The following is a 19,899-nucleotide window of genomic DNA, read 5'->3' as shown; positions in this document are numbered from 1 at the left end:
AACAGCCGTGAGTCAGACAAATTCCCGACTCCTCGGCCCCCGCTCTCACTCCAGGCCCCACTGGTGCTACAACTGTCAGTGCTCCTTGTTCGCACCGTCAAGAACCACCAACGCGAGGCCAGAAAGAGGTGCAAGGGTGGGTCCCCATCCTAGCAGCTGCTTAAGGCTCAGCTGCCTGAGAGCGTCCCAAGGGCCGCGGGTAACTGAAACCTCCTGGCCTTGTACTGCCCCTAATTCACTGCCAGCTAATAACCGCCTCTGAAGGCGTGCCCACGGGGGCTCACCCGAGGTGCCGCGGAAGCAAAGCCAGGGCCCTGAGTGGAGGGAAGCAGTGGCGGAAGCTCCCCAAGGGGGCCTACGTGCACTGGGGTGGGGCGGAGACCGCGAGGGGGCCAGCAGCTGGGGAGGCCTGGCGCCCGGGCCGGTGGCGCCCTGCGAGGGGCTCACCCTCCGGAGAAGATCTTCTCCACGTAGCTGCGCATGAACTCCCGGAGTTCCAGCAGCTCCTCATCCTTGGCCGAGTCGGTGCTCTGGTTGGACGAGAAGGACTCGCTGGAGGAGGAGCGGCGGTACTGGCCCCAAGACGGGTGCGAGGGCGACTCGCCCACGTCGATCTCACTGTCTGCCGACTCCGTGGTCTCGCTCTCCGACGCGCCCTCGCCCGGGGAGCTGTCCCCGTCCTGCAGCTTTGGAGACAGCACCTCCAGGGGCGAGGAGGTGGATGGCTTGGCCCCGGCCCCGAAGTCAATCAGCGAGCCCACGGGGACCTCGGGGGCCTCCATGGCTCGGGGTGGGGGGGTGCCGGGCGGGGGCTGGTGAACGAGGTTCCCAGGTGCGTCAGCGGGAGCCTGAGGCTGAGCGCACGCGAGCTGCTTGGGAGCCGCTGGCCACCGGGACTGAGTCCTCTGGGGCGGCCCACGGGGCCCTAAGGCATCTGGAATGGAAGCAGAGACACGTCGTCATCACCACGAGAGCGTCTCTTCATCTAAGGGGAATGAATTAGGGCACGAATGCCCTGTCAGAGGCTCCAAACTTCCAGACTTGGGGCCACCTCTCTGCTGATGTCACCTTCCTATTGCCCACTTACTGTTAAACACCTGCTGTACGGTGGGCAAACAATGAACACACACACACCACGCGTCAGGATTTCTCCAAACTAAGCAAGGAGACCTCGAGGGGGCTGCACCCCCCGGCCCTCTCCCGACTCCGGCCGGCCAGACTGAGGCCAGTGAGAACAGAAATCACCGCAGACGGCCGTCTGCCGCCCACTCCTGCTGGGTCACCAGCCACTGAAGACGGTGTCATCAGGCACACGCTAAGTGCACGGGTCTCCAAGGCCCACGTCTCTTCCTTCCCGGGTTCCTTTCTTAGCATTTTCCCACTCAAGACCCAGCACCTTCCTGGCTGTCGGGTATGTGTCCCCTCTCGTCATCCCCCTAAACCCTCCCATGGTTTCTTTTCTTCTCTTTTTTAAGCACCTCACCAGACACGAGATCTGCTGGCACATTTTAAAAACTGATTTTCATCGTTTTGTGGCCGCACCGCGTGGCGGGCGGGATCTTGGTTCCCCAGCCAGGGACTGAACCCGTGCCCCCTGCAGTGGAAGCGCGGAGGCTCAACCCTGGATGGCCGGGGAGGTCCCCCCGGCTCTGATGGCTTCTAGCAGCATGTGCCGCTGGGCCCCCCTCCCCCTCCCCGCCCCTCCCTACACTACGGCCACCCTGGGCAACAGCATCACCTCTGGTGTCTGCTCCTCTGCCCCTGAAGCTGGACGGCCCTCTCCCTTCCCCCCCATCTTCCCCCTTCAGCCCCAGGCGGAGCTCTAGTCACCCCTCGAGGCGCGGCTTAGTGCCACCTCTTCTGAGAAGCTTCACTCAAACCCTGTGCAAACTATTTACTGATCCCTGTGTGGCCCCACTGGCATTTTACTCACACTCACTGCTAAGTCTGCTTGTCTGATAGGCAGATGTGGGTATTTCCGTTTATCCCACGGACGTACAATCCCCCGAGGCGTGGGCCATGCCTCAGGCACCTCTGCAGCAATGCGAGTGCCCGGCACAGAGTCCTAGCTAAGTGTCCACTGTACGTCTGCTGGATGGATGACCAGACCTGAGCGTGAACACGCTCTAAGAGCCGGGCGGTCGACGATGGAGGCAGCGCTGGGATTAGGGTCTTCGCTTCTAAACCAGCCTCCTGCTGGTCAGTTCAGGGGTCACCTGCCAGGTCTGGGGCTCCCTCCCCCACGATGAGGGGCAGACAGCTAAGCAGTAAGCCAAAGCCCTCCTGATATAAGAGTCCAACTTGATGCTGGGCACTGTCCCTATCCTCCACCTCTACAGACCCCAAATATCTAGGACAACACCTGGCAGACAGCCGGCTGCCGATACTGTGAAACTAATGCATCTTCTGAGGCTAATTCAATATCAAAGCTGCAGTCGCTGCCTGTTTAGAGCTTAATGGTCACGAATCGATTATGGGCTCCTCCAAATGCCCCAGCCCGGGATATTTTTAGATGCCCTGAGTCCGAAGGATGGAATGGCTGGCTCCGTGTCACTGGAGTGGCAACGGCCCCCCTTCGGAGAGTCCTGCAAAGCCTGCCTTGGTCCAAAACAGAGACGCACACACCTCAGCTCAAAAGAACTTTCTGGGCCAGGAGAGCAACAGGGAGTCTTAGGAGATCGGGCAGCATCACAGACTAAGGAGTCGTGGGCCAGGGCCAGGGCAGCCCTGGCCCCTTCTCACCAGCAGGGCTGGTGAGCTGTGGCCTCTGCTCTCTGGGCCAGAGTCCCCGTCAGACACTGAGGTCAGGTTAGCTCTCTAAGGTCCTTCTGGAAACCACACTCACAGACTATCCAACGAACGGAAAATAACACCTATAATGACTCACCGGATATTAAAAATGGAAAATCACACACTAGGAAAACGTTTGCAGCCACTGTGATAGGTAAATTGAGTTAATCATATCTGTATGATAAATTCACCCAAATCCAACTAAAAATCTATATTCTAATAGATACACAAACTACTCACACAGGCATGGCACACAAGAGGAAATATTCTTATTAAGTGCTTAGACAATTCTTCAACCTATACTAATAACCACACATATAGATAGAAAAATCAAAACAATTAGGTACCAGCTTACACTACAAAATAAGCAAAAAATTGAAAATTATAACCCAAAAGCAGATGAGATTAAGATAAAACTAACATTCTCAAACAATCCCGGCAATAGGGATAAATAAGACTCTAGAAAGCAATTTCTATCATTCTTATTTTTCTCTCCTCTGATCCAGGAATTCAAATGCTTGGCATTTATTCTGAGAAAATAATTCTAAACAGTCAAAAACAGTTAGGTGTTGGGCTTCCCTGGTGGCGCAGTGGTTGAGAATCTGCCTGCTAATTCAGGGGACACGGGTTCGAGCCCCGGTCTGGGAAGATCCCACATGCCGCAGAGCAACTAAGCCCGTGAGCCACAACTACTGAGCCTGCGTGTCTGGAGCCTGCGCTCCGCAACGAGAGGCCGCGATAGTGAGAGGCCCGCGCACCGCGATGAAGAGTGGCCCCCGCTCGCCGCAACTGGAGAAAAGCCCTCGCACAGAAACGAAGACCTAACACAGCCAAAAATAAATAAATAAATAAATAAACGATTACTATTTAAAAAAAAGTTCTGTGGAGAAAAACGCTCACTACATTATTTATAGTCCTCCAAAATAGGGAAAAAAATCTAAATGTAGTAAAGTGGCAAATATATTCTAACAACTCGATGTAATGGTAATCAGTGTATGACGCAATTAGAAAAATGCTCACTTTATAGTTAGGTAAACAAATATTCCTCAATCAACAAATATTTACTGAATCCTAGTGCATGCCAACCTCTTGTTCTGGGTGCTAGAAATACTGAAGTGAATGAATTTTAATTGTATTATAATTACAACCACATATACATACGAAAAAGGACTGAAAAAGGAGATAGAAATGTATTACAGTGCTGGCACCGAGGTAACGTCCCCTTTCTATTTTATTATCATTAACAGAGGAGTTTACGATCAATAAAAATTCAGAGGAAAAGGAAACAAGTCACTGTATCTTGCAGCATTTCAGGTGGTTGGTCTGAAGGGCGGCATCTATTTACCAAAGCAGAACTTGACAGCACAGGAGGGGCAAGATCTCACCCAACTGTTACGGCTATTTCTGGTCCAGCCCAAGGCACTCTCCCAGTGCCTTTCTAGCTTGGAAATTCGGGGAGGGCGTGAGTTATCCTTTCCCAGAAGCCTCCTCTGTGGGCTCAGGAAGGAGTGGACAAGCTGAGGGGCCTGGCCCTGCAGGAGAAGAAGCAACAGTGACGCGGGGCCCAGTCCTGGGCGCCACGTGGGCGGCATGGGCTGCAGGGTGCGGGGCCCTCTGCCCGGGATCTCACCTCTCAGCCAAGCTTGCTCCTGGAGCTGAGGGGCAGGGCAAGTGGCCACTTACGCCAAGGGCCTTGGAAGTGACCCCACCCTCTTTCTCCAGGAAGGAAACATAATTACGGCCCTCCGTCCAGGACAAGGCGACGGTCACTCCCAAGACACCGGGATCACACACCTCACTCGATGAGCTGCGCTCTCCCAGCTACAGAACACAGAGGAAGTGGGCCCAGTGGGCACTGACTGCACTGTCCCCTAGTCGGGCCAGCCAGGGGCTGCCACTCAGGACCGTGGGCCCCGTGGGATCAGATCTCAAGAGCTTTCTATAAAAGTGCTGAAATCCGCTTCATGAAATCTTCCAACTCTTCAACACTGGCAACTAATTTAAATTTATTTCTAAACACATCACGGACCAAAGAGAACACGTCTGCGGACTGCCCTCAACCCCTCGGTTCTGTCCTGTGTGCCAGGAGCCCCAGACCCACTGCAAGGCCACAGGCTCTGACACGCAGGATGTTTTTGTTGTTGTTTTTGCGGTACGCGGGCCTCTCACTGTCGTGGCCTCTCCCGTTGCGGTGCACAGGCTCCGGACGCGCAGGCTCAGCGGCCACGGCTCACGGGCCCAGCCGCTCCGCGGCACGTGGGATCTTCCCGGACCGGGGCACGAACCCGTGTCCGCCGCATGGGCAGGCGGACTCTCAACTGCTGTGCCACCAGGGCAGCCTTCAGGGTTTTAAATCACAGCGGCATCTCTGCAAACAGACAGCGCGGATAGTAAAAATGATTTCTACAGACTTGCAGCCAAACAGACCTTCCTGCAACCGCATCTTTACAGTTCACCTATTAGGCCCCATGGCAGAAGCTTCTACCAATCAAATTAGGCTAAAATTCTAAGTCACCCCACGTCTCTGAGCTCTGAGAGGGGGCTTCTTCGGACTGGGGGTCTGGCAGGTGGATATCTGAGCTGACATGGAGGGGGGCCAGGCCAGCCAAGAAGGCTCGAGAAGGCTGGAGAAGGCTGTCTTCTGAGCAGAGGACAGGCGTCTGGGTGGAGGAACAGCCCACACAGAGGCCCTCGGCAGCCATGACTTCAGAAAATTTAGGAACTGGGAAGGCTGAAGGGGGAGGAGGTTGGCAAGGGGGGCCGGGTGAGACACTAGGAGCCTCGACTGGGTGGTCAGGGTGATGGGCAGGCAGCCGCGGCCGCAGTTTGGAGAAGAGAACGAGCGCGGGGGTCCAGGGGAGGTGGTCCCGGCGCGCGCATTCGGGGGGAGGTCTCCTGACCTTCTGCCCCGCCTCCCGCCCCCCCCACCACGTGGCCCCAGCTGCGGCAGGAACCCGGAAGGAGATTGCCTTCTGTGGCTGCTGCGCCACTTCCCCAGGGGCTTTGCTCAAACCCTGATTTCCCCAGCACCCGGCGCGCGCAGAGGGAGCCCTCCTCCGGCAGGCTGACCTTGGGCAATGACACAGGTTCCCGGGGCCGGGGGAGGCTCCGGAACCTTCTGGAACTCTGCCTCTGCCATCCGCCTCAGGCAGCTCCCTCTCCTTTACTGTCCCAGAGCCACCAGGCGTGGCGCCCCTCCCACCAAAAGAAGAGACGGCCGGCCTCAGTGGACCAGCACACACAACTCGCTGGCTCACGCTGCATCCGTCCCACCCGCCCCGCCTCCCACAGCATCAGAGAATCGAGGCTGCGGTGGGGAAGCAGGAGGCCCCCCGCACACAGCTAGAAAGTGACGGGGCCCAGAGTCCAAACTCAGGTCAACGCCGAGCCCAGGCTCTCAAGTCACCAGGTGGGCCCTGCAGCAGCCTCTCTGATGCTCTCCTTCAGGTCCATCTCCAGAAGCGGAGCTGAGGGTCCGAGGCCTGCACAGCACTGAGGCTCTGCTGGGGCTGCCGAATCGCCTTCCCCAGTCTGTGCTGTGCGCTAGAACAGGGGGCCCCAGCCCCCGGACCATGGGCCGGTACCGGTCCGCGGCCTGTTAGGAACCGGGCCGCACGGCAGGAGGTGGGCGGGCGAAGCTTCACCTGCGGCTCCCCGTCGCCCTTGTGACCGCCTGAACCATCGCCCCCGCCCCCGCCGTCCATGGAAAAATGGTCTTCCACGAAACCGGTCCCTGCTGCCAAGAAGGCTGGGGACCGCCGGCCTAGAAGGCAAGCCCGGGCCACGCCCAACAAACACCTTCCCTGCCACTGGAGCCGAGAACCTGATGTAGGACCTCACACACATCCGTTACATGGATTCTCCCCAGCAAGCAGTCAAGCTTGTGGAGTTTATTTTGTTCTCTTTTCCCTTTATCGTAAACGTATCGTTAGAGAAAGATGTGGAAATAGAAGAGGGAGAAAGAGCTCCTGGTCCCACCGGGCCGACAAAATCCCATCTCCATTCTCGTGGATGCCCTTCTGGTCTTGGTCAAAAGGCAAACTCTTTTTTTTTTTTTTTTTTACCATTTCAACGGCAAGAGAAATTCAGATGTTTGTTCGGCACCTAGCTAGTGGCTATCCCTCTCGTGACAGCTACAAAGCCGCAGGGGACCCAGTGAAGAGGGTCTTCTCCGGTCTCCCGAGGAGTGTTTTACTTCAAATGGACCTGACAGAAGGTCGACAGGCTGCGGTCTGGGTTTGGCTGCAGGGATGAGGGGAGACAAGTGAACGGCATCGATGATTAGATAACCGTTATCTGTTTCGGTTCAGCTAGGGAATGACTTAACAATGCACGGTTTGCAGGAAAACTGCGCCTCACTGCAGTAGCCGGAGGAGAGGAGAGGGAGAGGAAATAAGGGAGACCTTTCAACCCGCTGCTGCATCCTTGGCCCTGCAGAGACCGCTGTGGACACGGCGGATGGACCGCAAACCTCAAGGCTCTGCCGAGCCCTCCTCCCCTCCCCATGCTCCCGCCCGTGCCCTGGCGGGGTCCCAGCAGCACGGGCTGCAGGTACCACTTCCACACGCCCCCGGCCTGCCACAAACGATCAGCCTCACAGCGCACAGGCTTCCTCCGGGCACCCCTCCCCCTCTGAGGTCACAGGTCACAGAGGGACCCTGGGGGCTGGCCAGGGCGGCGGGGCCCGCAGCCACAACCGAGGCTCGTGGAAACCCGCTTCCTGTCACTCAGAACCTCTCCTGCAGCGAGACCATAACAAGGACCTCCATTTGCCTCTGCCAGGGGCTGGTCACAGCACAGCCCTAAGGTTCCTGATGGATAAATCCACTCAGCGCTTTCTGGCTGGGTGATAACTGACAGTGCCTTGGAATCAGGAAGAAATGTGGGGCTATTGGGGGCTACGAGACAATAGTCATTCCGAAGAATCGATATGTGTCAAATAAGAAGCGTCACCATCCTTTCAGATGTCAGTGTGTTTGTGCAACTGTTCAGACGTAGATTTATGTCCAATCGATGTGGATCTAGGGCAACCTCAGGCCAGTGGAATCGAAACCCATTATTGCAGTCGGGCTACGAATGTAGTGGAGTTTCCTGGCAGCCAAAGCAAAAAAGGGAATTACACCGGGTCACAAATTCTTTTCATTCTGACAAACTCATCTGTACGTGAACTTTATCCAAATACCGAACTTAAAAATCAATTTGTCAAGAAGATCCTCATGTGAAAAGACACTGATTATTACAGTGGAAGTCTCTAACAGGTTCTGTAAAAGATACAGAGATGCTGAAACATACATTTTTTAAATGGCTGTCCAAAAATCTGAAAGCATATGTTACATGCATTTGGAGCAGGTATTTGTCAGTTGGAGCATGCTACTGGGGGAAGGTAAGATCTCCTCAGTGGTGCAGGGATGGAGCGTCACAGACCTGCAGACGTCATAGATAATAATAGGCCCATGAGGGTCCCTCTCCCTCAAACATCAGATGTCCCCCAGGGCTTCTGGAAAGCAGCAATCACCACCATTCACGGCAGAATTCTCCAAAGAGCACTTGCACCAACATTCTGATTTGGTGATCAAAACAGAACTAGAGCTGGAGGGGTGCAAGGAAGGGGCGCCCCCAAAGCCTGCTTGAGGCACCAGCTCCAGGGTTTTAATGGGGATGCGAGCCGACACTGGTTAAGGAGACGGGAACTGAGCAACCGGTGAGGAATCACAGCCCGCGGCCTCTGCAGGGAGTCTCTGAGCCATGATCTCTCATCCTCAAAAAGGAGAGAGGACGGGTCGGGGAGGGAGAGGGACATACGTAACCTGGTTTCAAAAGGGAAGACAGTAGATGATGAGAGAGAGAGAGAGGGAGGGAGAGAGGGAGGGAGGGAGAGAGAGAGAGAGAGGCAGGGAGTGCCATGTCAGGGGACACCCAGGTCAGCAGCAGGACGGCTCTGAGCACCAGGCCCGGGAAGCGGGGAGGACCACCGTCAGAGCCTGACGCCAAACTAAGCTCTAGAGCCTCACATGCACGCGCGCGCGCGCGTGTGTGTGTCTTACAGACCCGTCAATCAAGGGAATACTGTGAAAACAGCACAGGGGTTTTAGCAAGATACTAGACAAACGCATTACAGCTTTGAGGACAAAACAGAAAAATGTGGCCTGAATACTGTGTAATTAGGTGGTTTCCTCAGTACTATATCTCATTATCCTAAAATGCACTTTTTTGGCATTTTAAGATCTCTGAAATCAGATGTGTCTTAGCATCGCTCCCAGCCAGGCCCACTGAGATACAGTTGTCATCGTCCAGAGACAAGAGTGGAGCCTCTTCTGTGCTTTAATTTTAAGAATCAATTCAAAACACATAAATTGTAGTCACATCACTCAAAGTGAATGAATTCCCACAGAGTGAACTCTTGCCTAAATCCACCACCCACCTCAGAGACTAGAACACGACAAGCCCCCACCTGGTCCCCCCGCCAGAGCTCCCCTCCTCCCCAACGGGAAGTGGACTAGCGCCCCGTAAAGGGCATGTTGATGGCAGAGGATGGTATGTTACAGAAACCCATGCACTTCCACGGCTCTGAGGCAACTGCAGAACAGGCTTCTGAACGTGAGGAAGTTTTAGAAATCCTTTAACCAACTTATTTTGCTTATATTTTCCTCTTTATTATGGACAAGAGGGATGTTTCATAATAATCTATGCCCAAGTCATTCTATAAGGGTTCTTACAAGAAAGACAGAATAAAATTCTAGGGACAAGAGAGCATTAGGTCATAGTTTAAATGGCGGCTCTGCATCTTTATTCCTTGTGCATAAAATAGTGGTGAATCTTAGAACTGACGGGGTCGTCAATTTGATGAAAGACTGTGGTTGAAGCCCTCCCCCAGCGTCAACTTGGAAAGATGTCTCTACCGCTCACGGGCTAAGGACCCCAGCCTGGCTCTATGCTACCCCTTCATTAATCACCCAGACTTGAGTGCAGTAACATGTTGGTGGAGGACGTGGGGAGCCGAAAGCCAGAGGGAAAGTGAACTCAGAAAACCACACAGTCAGGACCCAAACGATTCCGGCAGACTCAGGGAGGCTGAGTCTACAAGATGCCCCTGGACGGTGAATGTGGTCATTCGCTGGGCACCAGCCAAGTGCCTTCCACGTGCCGGGCCTGCTGTGGGAGCAAAGAGATGGTGACAGTGTGGCCTCTGTCTCTGAATAACTCATAAATTACTAGCGAGGGAGTCTGACCTCCTGACTCAAAGTTTCATAAGTCCAATGGCGAGAGGCACACGGGCCACACGAGTCAACGGGTTTGATGCCGACAATATCAACAAACTCGAAACTGACCTTGGGCTGCCCTGACCGAAGCACCCGACCCAAAACAGGAGAGACGGTTTCACTCACCCCCGCTTCCGCCAGTCAGGCCGCTCCTGGAACATTCTGTCCAACCCCAGCCCTTGGAAGGAGTAAGCAGCTCCTCGGAGGGCAGCAAATCTGAGTAAACATGCCTGGGGACCCAGGCCTCGTTGTCCCCAGTCGTTAAGCCCAAAGCAACTCAGCAGGATCCATCGTTTTGGAAAAAGTAATAAACTGGTACAAGTATTTTAATTTAGTAAATGTTTGGAAGGCTTGTAAAAAAGCAGAGAGCATCCCCCAACATGAAAAGAAAAACAAAAGCCCACCTGATAACTGTGTCACGTGAGCAATGGTGAGAAAGTCGAGGGGATTTACTGAGGGGTAAGTAACTTGGGAAACAGGACAGTGAATTCAGGGACTTCCCTGGCAGGCCAGTGGTTAAGACTCCACGCTTTCAACGTGGGGGCAGGGGTTGCGGGTTCAATCCCTGGTCAGGGAACTAGGATCCCGCATGCTGCATGGCCACAAAAAAAAAAAAAAAAAAAAAAAAAAAAAAAAAAGCGCATTCAAATCTGTGAGGAGTGGCTATGTGACCAAGGGACTAGGTTGTCCTCCATAGTTCCAGAAGGGAGAACAGAGTCCCTGCAAGGCGGCCATCTCCACCAGCCCCGGGAGTGGTCCCTCAAGAGTCTCCTTTCTAAAAGGGAAGCCGTGCCTTCCCTGGTGGCGCAGTGGTTGAGAATCTGCCTGCCAATGCAGGGGACACGGGCTTGAGCTCTGGTCTGGGAGGATCCCACATGCCGCGGAGCAACTGGGCCCATGAGCCACAACTACTGAGCCTGTGCTCCGCAACAAGAGAGGCCACGACAGTGAGAGGCCCGCGCACCGTGATGAAGAGTGGCTCCCGCTTGCCACGACCAGAGAAAGCCCTCGCACAGAAACGAAATAAATAAATAAATAAAATACGTAGCAAAAAAAATAAAATAAACATTTTTTTAAATGAAAATAAATAAAATAAAAGGGAAGCCGGAAGCAGAAGGTGTTATCACGCTGTTAGCGGGAGACGCTGCCGGACCTCTAGGGTTTCATGCCAATTCCATACGGAGATAACATTTTATGACATTTAACGCAGGTTTTTCTCTGCTGCAGCTGTCGTAATGGTTATATCCAAGAGAACTCTTATTTTATGACCTCCAGGAAAAAGGAAAGGTCTAAAATAATCACAGTTCACAGGGAAAAGAGATAAGGGGCCATCTGCTGGTTCCCGCACACGTGACCTCACTGGGTCCCTATTAACACCACCACGACGGGCCAGGCAGTGAGCTAAGTGTGGGGAAAAGGGCCGTGGAAGAGACAAGTTCCCTACAGTCTAGTGACTCTGCCTGCCTCGGTCCAGCAACAGTGCAGAAGGCTCCAGAGCAAATCCTTTTTCACCACCACATTGCCCAAATCAAAAGGGTCCAGGAATTCAACTAGCCCCCACTGGATTAGGGAGGAAGGAAAGGGTATACAAGGATTACAAACCAACAGGTCCTCCCCGGTCCGAGACTTTGAAATTTCTTAGTTTTTCCAGAGTTGCTCGAAGTCTCGAGTCACCACCTCCCACCAGGGTCTGGATGTACCTTACGCACTGTACTAATGTTTAATTCATCCCAGGTAATTCTTCGATGACTTGGCGAGCCCGCTAATTTAAGGCAACAAGGAGGAATTTGGTGACAGGTGTTTTCCATTAATCCTCACCACTAACTTACTGAGCTGGTTGCATTGTAACCAAATGTTCGAATTTACTAGGCACACCCCTCCCTCCGTGAGCAGCTTCACTTCTTTAGTAAAAGAAGGACATAGCTGGCGATTCAGTGACAGCCGGATTTGATCTGGATACAGACGGACTTGGCCTTCCATCCTTCTGGGAAATGTGGCAAAATAACTGCATACTTCCCCGACCCCTGGCACGAACACGGCCGCACTCCATCGGATTAGGAGAGGCTCCCTAAAAGCTCTGAAACTTGGTCCTTCTCCTAGAAGCCAAGGCAGGTGAGAGATGGAACTGAACCACTTCCAGTCTCTTTGGGGTTGGTGCTTTGCTCCACTGGCCCAACTTCGGGGCCAACACGAAGAGCCATGCAAAGGGACAGCTGTGCCTCCGTGGGAGGGAAGGCTCTGGGCAAATCCTCCGGGAGGTGGGGTCACCTGGAGTCCGCAGTAAGCGCTCTGCTTGAAACCACTAGTGCCCGTCACCAGTTAGCTGTGACACTGTCATCTCTGGCTGCTGGTCAAGGAGCTCAGCCATCTGGAGCTGGTCAAGGCTGCCCACGCAGCTCTCCAAGGCCCCATGCAGAGGGGATGCTGCTGTCATTCAAAAGCAACCTCACATAAGCATGGGCTGTTGGTTTTTTCAAGACAGAACTTCTGCGTAAACAAGCTAGTTTCCTCCCTCCCTCTCTCTGACACACACTGGGCCTTTGCTAATGCCTTCTTCATTTCCCTATACACACCAACCACCTCCCTCTGGCTAAATCTCTTGGCACACACCAAACCTGCTCTGCAACATGGAGAAATCTGAAAATTGTGATTGTGTCACAGCGGTGCTTTTTCTCTAGGTCATTTGTGGTCTTTTGAAATCCTCCCTAACGTTGAAACATGTTTAACAATATTTTTTAAAGTCTGTTTAATTTATCCTATGGAAATAACCCCCCAAACGGCCCAAAATACCTCCATGCAGCATGCTTTATAATAGCAAAAACAGTCAAAATAAACGCTCAACAAGAAGAAAGTTATGTCAATTCTGCTACATTAATTCTGGCACTTCACTGAACTATGACAGAGAGCAATAATGACAACATGGCATTGTGAAAATACTTATGTTAAATGAGAGAGAAGTGGAAAATGAAAAACCGAGGTGTAAATTTATATTCTCCCTGTGATGACAGCTATGTAAAAATAATACAGGGCAACGCCACAGCTACCCTTCCCGCCTTACACTGTTGTCATAAGGATCAAATGAACTAATAAAACAAGCCAGAAAAAAAGAAGGCAAATGGCTAAAGTACTACACGAATTCTGAATGGTATTCATATCAGGCACTAGAAGAATGTTCAGTACATGAATCGACAGAGCAATGGGAACTTTAAAGACCACGTCAGTATAGAGACCCTGTAGAAAACGGCCACTTCCAAAGTCCTGCCTTACGATTTTCAGATGGTTTTTGCTTTCATCTGTGTCAACGTGTGTAGATTGAAATTCAGTGACACTTAATGGTATCAGCAGTCCTCTCATTCAGAAAGTCTTTTAACAAAGCAAGAGTTATTCTTGCAATAAAGGCTTTGCTTTATTTGAGTGAGTGAGTGAGAGAGACGAGAGAGAGAGAGAGAGAGGATCTACTTTAAGAGGTTCTTTTTAAATATTTAATAGATCCTTTCCAGGGAGCAGTTTTATTTATTTATTTGGTTGCACCAGGTCTTAGTTGCGGCAGGCAGGCTCCTTAGTTGCGGCATGCATGTGGGATCTAGTTCCCTTGACCAGGGCTCGAACCCTGGCCCCCTGCATTGCTAGTGCGGAGTCCTATCCACTGAGCCACCAGGGAAGCCCCCTAAGAGATTAATTCTTTATCAAGCCCAGATCAGATCCTGCAGCACGAGGCTATACACACTGGTGACCACCTGGATACAAACACCCAAATACGCTAGATTAAAGCCTCTTGACTCTCAGAGAGATCTTTCCCTGCTTCTCTATGTATACATTTCCTGACACCCCCAACGGAGAGGAATACAGCTCATTTGCTTACAGTCAAACCACTCCCCTCAACCTGGCAGCCTGAGCGGGTGAGAAGGAACCTCCTTCACGCTGCGCAAGGCTAGATGCGTAACGACGGGGTCAGGGGAGCTCAAGGGACAGGGTTCCTTCCGTCAGTCCTTTACGTGATGCTGCCTATCCGTTATTTATGCTACCATCTACCTAATCCTTCAACTTTTATTCTTTTATTTTCCTCCTTCTCCACATGAACCATAGTTCTCCTGCACCAGTGACATCCTGGCTTCCTCATGTGTCCATCTAATCTGGACTTTTTGTTGAACGTCTCTAAGACCCCCGTCTTCTGGCTTCCTTATGGCTCTGAGTGAGACGGAGGAGCGCACCCCGTCCCGTCTCACCTGCCGAGTGTGGCTATAAAACGTGGGCCGACGGGCTTCCCTGGTGGCGCAGTGGTTGAGAATCCGCCTGCCGATGCAGGAGACACGGGTTCGTGCCCCGGTCCGGGAAGATCCCACATGCCGCGGAGCAACTAGGCCCGTGAGCCATGGCCGCTGGGCCTGCGCGTCCGGAGCCTGTGCTCCGCAACGGGAGAGGCCACACAGTGAGAGGCCCGCGTACCGCAAAAAAAAAAAAAAAAAAAAAAAAAAAAACGTGGGCCGAATGGACGGGGCAGCGGTTGGAGGACTGTGGCTAGTGAGCAGTAGGAGGCCGAGGAGAGACGATAATCAGAATTGGAAGCCCCAGCAACACGGAGATGATTCCGCCACCTCCCCACCCCCAGCCTGGACTGGATATAACCCGATATCCGGAAACAGGGATCCGCAGAGCTCCAGAAGGCCGGTCCTGGCTTGGGGAGGAGGGAAGCGGTGGCCTAATTCTCAGAGGCACTGAGCCCAACCCCAGGGCTGTTCCGTTTTTGTGCTTCTGACTCCTTGGAGCTCTCACGCCCCAGTCTCCCAGCAAATCCCCAGCAGCACAGAGGGGTCCACAGATGCCGAAAACTTTGAGGTATGGAAGCTTCCTTTCCAACTGGAGGAGCTGAAGCAGGTGAAAACCCCAGTGAATTTTTCTCTCCTGGTCCTTCTCTTGCTTAGTCACAGACGTGAGCTAAGTCCCAGGAAGAATGTAGCAGAACAGGAGAAACAACGCCCCTGCTTTCTGGCTGGAAAACCAAACAGAAGGGGTCCCTGGAACTGGAAGGAGTGGGGAGATTGTGGAGCAGGAGGAGCTCAGGAGAACCACCCCATAAAGCGTGTATGAGCTCCTGGGCTCAGTCCTGAGATTAGCATGTGTGGGTAGAATCCTAAACAGCATACTGTGGACTCTGAGTACTGAACTTCCGGAGAGAACACTGCCAAGGTCCCACACTGGCCACAGAGTGACACACGGGGGCAGATAGGAAGAACACCATGAAGACTTTGAAAACACAACTGATACTGAAACTCACAGAAGGCTCGTAGGGACGTAGAATCTGAACTCACATTGGTTGAGCGTCTGCTACAACAAAGATGGCAACATTCTCCATAGGATTTAAACAAGACCAAGAGTCTTATAATGTAATATTCATATATTCAGGATCAATCCAAAATTACTCAACATACAAAGAACGAGGAAAATCCTCAACTCACATGGGAAAGGATAATCAATTGATAGCAGTGCCAAGACAACAAAGTACTGGAATTAACTAAGACTTCAAAGTAGTTACTATAAAAAGTACTCTAAGAAGTAAGGAAGAGGGCTTCCCTGGTGGCGCAGTGGTTGAGAGTCCGCCTGCCGATGCAGGGGACACAGGTTCGTGCCCCGGTGCGGGAAGATCCCACATGCCGCGGAGCGGCTGGGCCCGTGAGCCGTGGCCGCTGGGCCTGCGCGTCCGGGGCCTGCGCTCCGCAACGGGAGAGGCCACAACAGTGAGAGGCCCGCGTACCGCAAAAAAAAAAAAAAAAGAAGTAAGGAAGAACATTCTTCAAATAAAGGGAAAGATAAAAAGTCTCAGCAAAGAAACAAAAGATATGAAGAAGAATCAAATGAAAATTTTAGAACTAAAAAATACAGTAACTGAAAAATTTAAAACCACTGGATAGGCTCAATAGCAGAATGAATATGATAAAAGAAAGAGTCGGGCTTCCCTGGTGGCACAGTGGTTAAGAATCCGCCTGCCAACGCAGGGGACAAAGGTTTGAGCCCTGGTCCGGGAAGATGCCACATGCCATGTAGCAACTAAGCCCGTGCGCCACAACTACTGAGCCTGCGCTCTAGAGCCCGCGAGCCATAACTACTGAGCCCACGTGCCACAACTACTGAAGCCCACACATCTAGAGCCTGTGCTCCACAACAAGAGAAGCCACTGCCATGAGAAGCCTGCACACCGCAACGAAGAGTAGCCCCCGCTCGCCGCCACTAGAGAAAGCCCGCACGCAGCAATGAAGACCCAACTCAGCCAAAAATTAATTAATTAATTAACTAAAAATTAATCACTTCTTTATTTAAAAAAAGGAAAGAAGAGTCAGTGAACATGAAGACAGATCAATAAAAATGATCTCATCTGAAAAACAGGGAGAAAAAGGGTTTTAAAAAAGTGAGCAGGGCCTTGGGGATTTGTGGACAAAATTAAAGGATGTAACATCTGTGCCATTAGAGTCCCAGAAGGAGAGGAGAAAGAAGATGGTGCAAAAAATATATTTGAGGAGATAATGACTGAAACTTCCCAAATTTAGCAAAGGACATAAACCAACAGATTTTGGCAGCTCAGTGAATACCTAAAAAGATAAATCCGAGAAGTCCACACCCACATACATCGTAATGAAACTGCTGAAAACTAAAGACAAAGAACAAATCTTGAAAGTAACCAGAGAAAAATGCATTACTCAGAGGAGAATACGGATGCAAGTGACTGTAGATTTTTCCACAAAAACTGTGGCACCCAGAAGGAAGTGGAAAAGAAAAACACACTTTTTAAGTGCTGAAAGAAAAGAACTTCCAGTCTAGAATTCTAGATGTGTCCCAAAAAATCTCCGTGGAATGAAGGTGAAAACTTTCTCAAGAGAACTTGTTGCCAGTGTATGTGTTCTATAAGAAGTTATAAAGAAACTTCCTTAAATAGAAGAGAAATAATACCAGAAGGAAATGGAACATCAGGAATGAAGGAAGACCAAAGGAAAAAAATCTGGGTAAATATAATGGACTATCCTCCTCCTCTTGAGTTCTTTAAAGTATGTTTGACAGCTGAAAGCAAAAATTATAGGGACTTCCCTGGAGGTCCAGTGATTAGGGCTCTGTGCTTTCACTGTAGGGGGCATGGGTTCAATCCTTGGTCAACGAACTAAGATCCCGCAAGTCACACAGAATACATATGAAAACTACAACATACAGGGAAGAGAATAAAGGGATCTGTGATGGTTAGTTTTCTACTTTCACCTGAAGTGGTAAAATATTGATTCTAAGTAGACTGTGAAAAATTATGTGTGCATATTGTAATCCCTAGAGCAAATACACACACACACACACACACACACACACACACACACACACAGAGCTATACATAAAGAACACAATAGATAAATTAAAATGGAATCCTAAAAACACATTCCAATAATCCTGAAGAATACAGGAAAATGGACAGAGAGGGGGAAAAAGAGGGAACAAATAGAAAACAAAAAAACAGAAGGTAAACCTAAATCCAAACATATTGATAATTATATTAAATGTAAATTGTGTAAACACAACAATTAGGGAGTTCCGTGGTGTCCAGTGGTAAAGAATCCACCTTCCAATGCAGGGGACATGGGTTCGATCCCTGGTTGGGGAACTAAGATCCCACATGCCGTGGGGCAACTAAGCCTTCGCCACAACTACTGAGCCCATGCGCCTCAACTAGAGAGCGCACGTGCCACAACTAAGACCCGAGCAGCCAAAAATAAATAAATAAATAAATAAAATATATTTTTTTAAAAACCCCACACACCAATTAAATGACAGAGATGACCAGAATGGATAAAAACACATGACCTAACTATATTCTGTCTACAAGAAACTCACATCAAATATAGTTATATTGGTAGGTTAACAATAAAAGGGTAGAAAAAAGATATACCATGCAAACACTAATCAAAAGAAAGCTGAAATGCTCTATTAATAACAAAGTATACATCAGAACTAAGAGAATTACTAGAAATAAAAAGGAACATTACATAATGATAAAGGTTTCAATTCATTAAGAAGATATAATAATCCTAAATACGTATGTACCTAAAAACAGAGTCTCAAAATACATGAAGCAAAAACTGCCAAAACTGAAAGAAGGAGACAAATCCACAATTAAAGTAGGATACTTTAAAAACTCCTCTCTTAGTGATCTGTAGAACAAGCAGACAGAAAATCAGCATGATGCAGAAGGGCGGATAAGTAACCTCACCCAGCTGGATGTAACTGACATTTAGAGAACGTGCCACCAAAAAACAGCAGAATAAACATTCTTTTCAAGCTCACATGCAATATTACCAAGATATCATGGACTATAAAACAAACCTTAGTAAATTTAAAACAACTGAAATCACACAAAGTATGTTCTCTGACCATAATGGAATTAGACTAGAAACTGATAAGAAGTATAACAGGAAAATCTCCAAACATTAGGAAATTAAACAGCATACTTCTACATAATCCATTGGTCAAAAAGGAAGTCTCGAGGAAAGTCAGAAAACATACTGAACTGAATGAAAGTGAAAATACAATATATTTAAACCTGTTAAGTGCAGCTAAATCAGTGCTTAGAGAGATATTTATAGCACAAAATGCTTACATTAGAAAAAGAGAAAGGTATCGAATCAATAATTTAAGCTTCTACCTTAAAAACTAGGAAAAAAGGGCAAAATAACCCAAAAAGAAGAAATAAGGAAATAATAAAGAGCAGAGATCAATGATGTTGAAAAAGAGAGAGACCAATAAAGCCAAAAACTTCTTTGAGATCACTAAACTTGATAAACCTCTAACAAGATAGATCAATGAAAAAAGAAGACACAGGTGACCAATATCAGGAATGAAAGAGGGGGATATCACCAGAGATCCTGCAGACATCCAAAGGATGTTAAGGGCAAACTACAACCAACTCTACACACACAAAGCTGACAAGTTAGATTAAATGGACCAACTCCCTGAATATCACAAACTACCTAAACTCACCTAAGATGAAACGGATAACCTAAGTAGTCCCATAACTATTAAAGAAATTAAACTGAGAGTTTACAACCTTTCAGAAAAGAAAACTCCAGGTCCAGATGGTTTCAATGGCAAAGTCAACCAAACATTTAAAGAAGAAACAACATCAAGTCTACACAATCTCTTCTTGGAAATTCAACATTTTCCATTTCGTTTTATGAAGCCAGTATCACTCTCTACCAAGTCAGACAAAGACAGTACAAGAAAATGACAAACCAATATCCCTCATGAACATACGTGCAAGTCAAATACAGCATCATATGAAAAGAATTTAATACATCATAACCAAGTGGAGTTTATCCAGGGGATAAAATGAAAAAAATCAAACAATGTAATCCACTGTGTTAATGGTCTAAAGAAGAAAAATCATATGATCATATCAACTGAAGCAATAGCAACAAAAAAGCATTTGACAAAACTCAATCTCCATTTATGATAAAAATTCTCAGCAAACTAAGAATAGAAGGGAACTTCCTCAATCTGATAAAGGGCATCTATAAAAAGTCTGGGACTTGCCTGGTGGTGCAGTGGTTAAGAATCCACCTACAGTGCAGGGGACACGGGTTTGAGCCCTGGTCTGGTAAGATCCCACGTGCCGTAGAGCAACTAAGCCCGTGCGCCACAACTATTGAGCCTGCGCTCTAGAGCCCGCAAACCACAAGTACTGAAGCCCACGTGCCCAGAGCCCGTGCTCCTCAACAAGAGAAGCCACCGCCATGAGAAGCCCACGCACCGCAATGAAGAGTAGTCCCCACTCGCTGCAACTAGAGAAAGCCTGCACGCAGCAACAAAGACCCAACGCAGCCGA

At 49.9% G+C, this 19,899-nt stretch overlaps 1 protein-coding gene across 6 annotated transcripts in view; it reads right to left on the bottom strand.

Moving 5' to 3' along the window:
• The window catches only part of KIAA0513 (KIAA0513 ortholog), a 54,988-nt gene that overhangs the window by 15,924 nt on the left and 19,165 nt on the right, over positions 1 to 19,899 (bottom strand). For all 6 annotated transcript variants that reach the window (XM_059045517.2, XM_067020381.1, XM_059045516.2 and 3 more), the window contains exon 2: positions 448 to 934. In XM_059045517.2, the coding sequence (XP_058901500.1) occupies positions 448 to 782 (335 nt within the window). In that variant the 5' untranslated portion in view covers positions 783 to 934. The remainder of the gene's footprint in view (positions 1 to 447; positions 935 to 19,899) is intronic.

This window comes from Kogia breviceps, chromosome 18 (assembly GCF_026419965.1).
Source record: "Kogia breviceps isolate mKogBre1 chromosome 18, mKogBre1 haplotype 1, whole genome shotgun sequence".
NCBI lineage: Eukaryota > Metazoa > Chordata > Mammalia > Artiodactyla > Physeteridae > Kogia > Kogia breviceps.
Note: the sequence above shows the minus strand (reverse complement) of the source record. Positions and strands in the feature narration are given on the sequence as shown.